This window comes from Hordeum vulgare, chromosome 2H (genome assembly GCF_904849725.1).
Source record: "Hordeum vulgare subsp. vulgare chromosome 2H, MorexV3_pseudomolecules_assembly, whole genome shotgun sequence".
Taxonomy (NCBI): Eukaryota; Viridiplantae; Streptophyta; class Magnoliopsida; order Poales; family Poaceae; genus Hordeum; species Hordeum vulgare.
Genome location: NC_058519.1, coordinates 133202345 through 133208225, shown reverse-complemented (window position 1 = coordinate 133208225; position 5881 = coordinate 133202345). Strand labels below are relative to the sequence as shown.

Sequence of the window (5881 nt, the reverse complement as noted above, 5' to 3'; positions counted from 1 at the left end):
CGTGCACCCAGCAAAACATCAGCACAGAGAAATTGATTTTTTGTCCAAAAAGACCACTAGCCGAATATTATTGTCAAAAAAGACCACATGCGGTTGAAATGCGAGAAAATACCTTCATTTTTCGTGGCGGCAGGCGTGCCAGGTGACGCGTGACACCTGCCGCCACGGGCCGAGGCCGCTGGGCCCCGCCGCCACCCGGCGAGGCGGCCGGCCGGGCAGGTGGCACCTGCCGCCAGCACCCCAGACGGCCGGCGGGATGCTGTGCATGGCAGCATGCATGGCCGTGATGGGCAGGCAGCTTGAGGCATGGCCAGCCAGCTCTTGAAGCATGCATGTGCGAACATGGGGAGCCTGCCGCCTGGAGTGGTGGTGGCAGGTGCCACCTGCCCGGCCGGCCGCCTCGTCGGGTGGCGGCGGGCCCAGTCACCTGGCGCGCGTGCCGCCTCGAAAAATGAGGGTATTTTCTCGCATTTCGTATCGTATGTGGTCTTTTTTAATAATAACATTCGGCTAGTGGTCTTTTTGGACGAAAATTCGGAAAAATGAACCAAAGGAACTATCCCGTGTGTCTGTGCACGTCCTGGTGACGGATTTAACTTTAGCCCAATTTAAGTTTGTTTGTATTTTTTTTAAATCTAACCTATTATTTAACGTCATCCGCTGTGGTGTAGGTATACACATCCTATTTCCACTTCCTGTGCCGATAGGGTTTAGGTTAATACAACGGTGTAGTTTAACACCGTTGGCATGTATAAGTGGCTACCGTCAGAGAAAGTGACGGTAGAGTGTGTATACCTATCGTCACCATCGGATGTTCATACAATTAATTTCTTTCTGATGGAATTAACTGTCTGAACACCCTACTGTCACCTGTTGTCTGTGTCGGTAGATATACACACCCTATCGTCACAAGGAGTGGTGATAGCAACTTATCTACGTCAGTGAGATCAAACGACGTCGTCTGTGTTGATTCGAACTCTATCGCTGCAGAAAGTAACGGTAGAATGTACTCCCTCCGTTCCTAAATATAAGTCTTTTAAGCAATTTCACTATGTGTCTACATACGGAGCAAAATGATTAAATGTACACTTTAAAATATGTCTATATACATCCGTATGTAGTCCACTAGTGAAATCGCTTAAAAGACTTATATTTAAGAACGGAGGGAGTATATACCTACACCACAACGGAGGTAGGAAAACGATCAGATCCGATATTCTTACACAAACAGGATCACATCAGACTAAACTATAAAAAAGATCAAAACAGTAAAATCGTCCTCTCGCGGCAGCCGCCGGAGCGAGCGAGCGAGGGGTCGATGGGCCGGTGAGGGCGGGCGAGGAATGATGGCGGCCGCAGAAGCGGATGATATCTACTTTGAAAACTCTGCGCAAGCGTGCGGCCGCGCCGGGCCCCCCGCTGACAGCGACGCGCCCCACCACACCCACCCGCGCGAACTCTCTCCTCCTTCCTTCCTCTTCCCCTCCCTCCGGCCCGCCCAGACGGTTCCCGTCAATTTCAATTCGAAACAAAAACGAAACGCAGCCTCCCATCAAAAAGCTTTGCCATCCCTAAAAAAATATATCAAAAAGCTTTGCCGCGCGCGGAGGTGGAGGCGTCCCATTGGCTGGTCCCGTCACGCGCTGCGGCCAGCCACAAGGCTCCAAGCCCAGGCCGCTTGCGCTCGCAGAATCACTTTGACTTTTCGGCGCTGTGGAAACTTGAAAGACCAGCGCAACAAAGCGCCCCCCGCCCGCCTGCGACCCGAGCCCACGCCGCGCGACCCCTTTTCCCCGCCCTTTCCCGTATTTTCCACCCGTATATGCGTCTGGTTCTCTAAAGCCACGGCGGCACGCAATTTTCTACTATCTCCCCACAACATGCGCAGTCGCCTGACGGCTAAGTGTGCGGTCGCGATACTGCCCATCGTATACTAATCTGAATAATCTAAATCTAAGCATGCCAATAATACCACCGATTAAACAAACTAATTATCATCATGCCTGTAGGAGTAGATTAGGCTGCTGTGCTGTGGTCTGAGGAGGATGGCTGGCTGGCTGGTAAGGCCAAGCCAAACTAGGCAATAAAAGCGAGCGTAGTTAGGTAAAGGGTGTAGTCCTCCCGTAGAAAAGAAAGGCCAAGGGCGGGCAGGGGGCTATAAAAAAATCTCGTGCTACTGCCCTAATTCCCTTTGGACTTTGGCGTTATATCCATCCTCGAGCCCCTCCCGACTCTCAGCCTCACCCTGCCCGCTGCTCTCTCCTCCGCGCCTGATTCCAGTGGTGCTGCTGCTTCTTCTCAAATCTCCAGGACAGACCAGACACACACACAGGGACACAGGGTAAGGTAAGCATGCTCTGAGTTTCCTCCCCTCGTGTGTGCTTCCATGTTTTCCGTGGGATTTGAGCCCTTGCTCTCTTGCGCTTTCCCTTGGTTGTGATGAGATGGGGGACCTGTGCATCGATCGACCTCTCCCTAGCATGTAAAATCTGTTACGGAGTTCTTTATCCCCGGTTGCTGTTTGAGTAGTCGATTGAATCGAGTTGGCTGGTGTGCAGTTCCGGTTTGGTTCGCTGTAGGAGTAGTATAATCATCTGCCGACAGTTCCTTGTCTCCAACTTGCGCACCTAATCTTGGATTTTGACCATTCAGCTGCTCTCCCACCTGTGTTCCGAAATTAACGCCAATCTTGTATGGATTTCATTTGATTCGTGTTTGTTTCTTGGTTACAGTTGCGGAGCAGCTAGCGGCGGAGGTGCTTTCTTCGTCATGGAGTCGCAGCAGCAGCAGCAGCAGATGGAGGCGGTTTCTGCGCCGGCCGCCGCTACGAACGGGGGCGGGGAGCTGATCGGGTACGTGGACGTGCACGTGCGGAGCGCGCGGGACATTCAGAACATCTGCATCTACCACAAGCAGGATGTGTACGCGCGCCTGTCGCTGCCGGGGGAGGGCGCGCCGGCGGCCTCCACGCAGGTAATCAATGGCGGAGGCCGCAACCCGGTGTTTGACCAGTCGGTGCGCGTCGGCGTGCGCGCGGGGGACGTCGACGCCGCGCTCCGCTGCGAGGTCTGGATGCTCAGCCGGGTCAAGAATTACCTGCAGGACCAGCTGCTGGGGTTCGCGCTCGTGCCGCTCCCGGACGTCGTCGCCGCCGAGGGCGGCACGCTCGCGCGCGAATTCCCGCTCTCCACCAACGACCTCTTCCACTCCCCGGCCGGCTTCTTGGAGCTCGAGCTCTCTTACATCGGGGTCGTGCCCGATGTCATTCCCGTCTCGCCCACGCCCAAGCCTGCGCTGGCCGACCCGGACGAGGCCGAGAACGCCGGCGACGGAGCCGGCGCTGGCGCAGGGAAAGACTACGAGAATATGGAGTTCCCTGACATGAATCTTGTGGAGGAAAACCAGATTATGCTCTCGGAATATGTTGGTCTGCCGTGCACGGCCATGGAAACGCAGAGCTCCGAGAGCCTCCTGACCTCAGAGGACGTGGATGGCGCCGCCACCGAGTCCCACGACGCCGGCGTGCGAGTTGTGCAGAGCTTCTCGACGGACTACAGCACCGCCGACTCCTCGGCCGGCGCCTTCCGGAGCGAGACGGCAGTCAGCAGCGTGTCCACCACGGAGTCCCCGGCCGCGGCCGTCCCGGCTACCCCGCAGTCCAACCCGTCCGAGCCGTCAGGAAACGCCCTCTCCTCAGCAGGCCAGAAGGAGAAGGCCTCAGACGCGGCGGACGCGGCGGAGGTCGATTCGTCTCACACCGTTCAGGAGAGCCCGGCGGTGAACTCACCCAGCACTGTGTCTGAGAACGCGGTGGACAAACCTCCGCCGGCGATGAGCTTCAACTTCGAGCAGGAGGTGCAAGTGAACCAGAAGGAGATCATGGACATGTACATGAAGAGCATGCAGCAGTTCACGGAGTCGCTGGCCAAGATGAAGCTCCCGCTGGACCTGGACAATGGCAGCGACAAGAGCGGGAGCGGCCCCGCCGCCGCCTCGCCCACTGATTCCAGCGGCACCGACTCGAGCGCGGCGGCGAAGAAACCGACGGCCGGGGGTGCGCAGGAGAAATCTCCCAAGGTGTTCTACGGAAGCCGAGCCTTCTTCTAAGCCGAACGAGCCCGGACGCCGGACTAGAAGATGGCATTTGCAGTCATCAGTCTCAGCTGAAAATCTTGGTAGCGCAGAAGAATAACAATTTTCTCATGCTGTTGTTTTATTTAGGCTTCGTCAGTCAGATCGCAAGACGCATTTGGAAATTAGCTGCCCGGTCTTTCTTTTAATGTATCGCTCGCTACTCTAATGAGAAAATGTTTGGCTTCTTTTCTTCAATATATAGACATCTGAACTTGATTTGCTATATCTGCAATCTTGTTAAGAGCAACTTCAATGGACGACCTAAATGGACGCCTGTTTTAGATATGGGTCCGTACTCGTCCAGCGTGCCGACCTATATGTGCCGGTTGGTCGTTTTATTTTGCATAGTTTGAATTAAATAACATAATTTAGACCGAATAAAATAGCATAGTTTTTACAAGCCGAATAAAAATAAAAATTGTTCATATAGTTCTCACATAGTTTTGCAAACGAATAAAAGAAGATAAATCTATTGGTTGCCAACATGAGCCCGCATATGCTCAATCAAATTATTTTGTAGTTGCCCGTGAGTTTCTCAATGACGCATGTCTTGATGAAATTGGATGAACTGTTCAAACATTGCCGCTCCTACATGCTCAGGCACAATATTCTTATCTTGAAACAGAAATCCTTGATCGTACAGACGTTCTGAGCGCTCGTCTATTACGATCATATGATGCATGATCACACAAGCAATCATCCCCTCCCACAGTTTCTGCGTGCTCCAGGTATTAGCAGGATACCGAACGATGCCCCATCGAGATTGCAAAACACCAAAGGCACGCTCGACATCCTTCCTAGCACTCTCTTGCTCTTGGGCAAATCTTTTCCTCTTCTCTCCGACAGGGTTGGGTATTGTCTTGACAATAGTGGTCCACTAAGGATATATACCGTCATCCAGGTAGTATCCATTATAGTAGTTGTGGTTGTTGACAGTAAAGTTCACCGATGGGCTGTTGCCTTCGGCAGGCCTAGGAAACACTGGCAAGCGCTGAAGCACGTTAATATCATTGTGTTATCCGGCCATGTCAAAGCAAGAGTGCCAGATCCAGAGATCTTCAGACGCCACGGCCTCTAGTATGACAATGCAAGCCTTGACATGGCCCTTATACTGCCCTTGCCAAGCAGAAGGATAGTTCTTCCACTCCCAGTGCATGCAGTCTATGCTATCAAGCATCCCTGGGAGGCCCCTGCTGGCATTCATCGCCAACAAACGGTCTGTATCTTCAGAGGTCGGCTCCCTCAAGTACTCAAGGCCAAACACAACAATAACAGCCTTGCAGAACTTATACAGGGACTCTAGGCAAGTAGACTCACTCATACGGACGTACTCGTCAATGAGATCACCGGGCACTCCGTATGCAAGCATTCGGATGACGGCAATGCATTTTGATAAGAGGAAAACCATATCTTGCCAATGGCATCCTCTTTGCACTCGAAGTAGTCACCATAGCCGACCACCCCCTCTCTAATACGGTTGAAAAGATGCCTACTCATACGGAAACGACGACGGATTTTTTGATGTTTGAACAACGGGTTTGTTGTATCAAAGTAGTCCTTCCAAAGAAGGAAATGCCCGCTCTCTCGGTTGCGGTTCAACACCGGAAGGTGCCCTGGAATGGAGCCACGGAACAACGGCCGCTGGCTGTAGAGGTGGTGATGGACCAACACGACAACCAATACCTCCTCCTTGTCATCGGACGACGAATCGTCGGAGTCGCAAAGGAAATTGTGAAAAAAGAACTCG

The 5881-nt window shown here is 53.1% G+C and overlaps 1 protein-coding gene across 2 annotated transcripts; it reads left to right on the top strand.

Moving 5' to 3' along the window:
* The first annotated feature begins 2123 nt into the window (after nt 1–2123).
* On the top strand, nt 2124–4357 carry LOC123425529. Of its 2 annotated transcripts, none has more exons than XM_045109219.1 (2): nt 2124–2341; nt 2733–4357. In XM_045109219.1, exon 2 carries the CDS (start codon nt 2770–2772, stop codon nt 4105–4107), a length of 1338 nt encoding a protein of 445 aa, XP_044965154.1. In that variant the 5' UTR covers nt 2124–2341; nt 2733–2769; the 3' UTR covers nt 4108–4357. The 2 variants fall into 2 exon arrangements, with proteins under 2 accessions (XP_044965154.1, XP_044965153.1); XM_045109218.1 differs by having other exon boundaries at nt 2125–2346.
* Nucleotides 4358–5881: the final 1524 nt, after the last annotated feature.

Excerpts from the sequence above, each read along its gene's own strand:
- LOC123425529 (XM_045109219.1), top strand. The coding sequence starts at position 2,770 with ATGGAGTCGCAGCAGCAGCAGCAGCAGATGGAGGCGGTTTCTGCGCCG.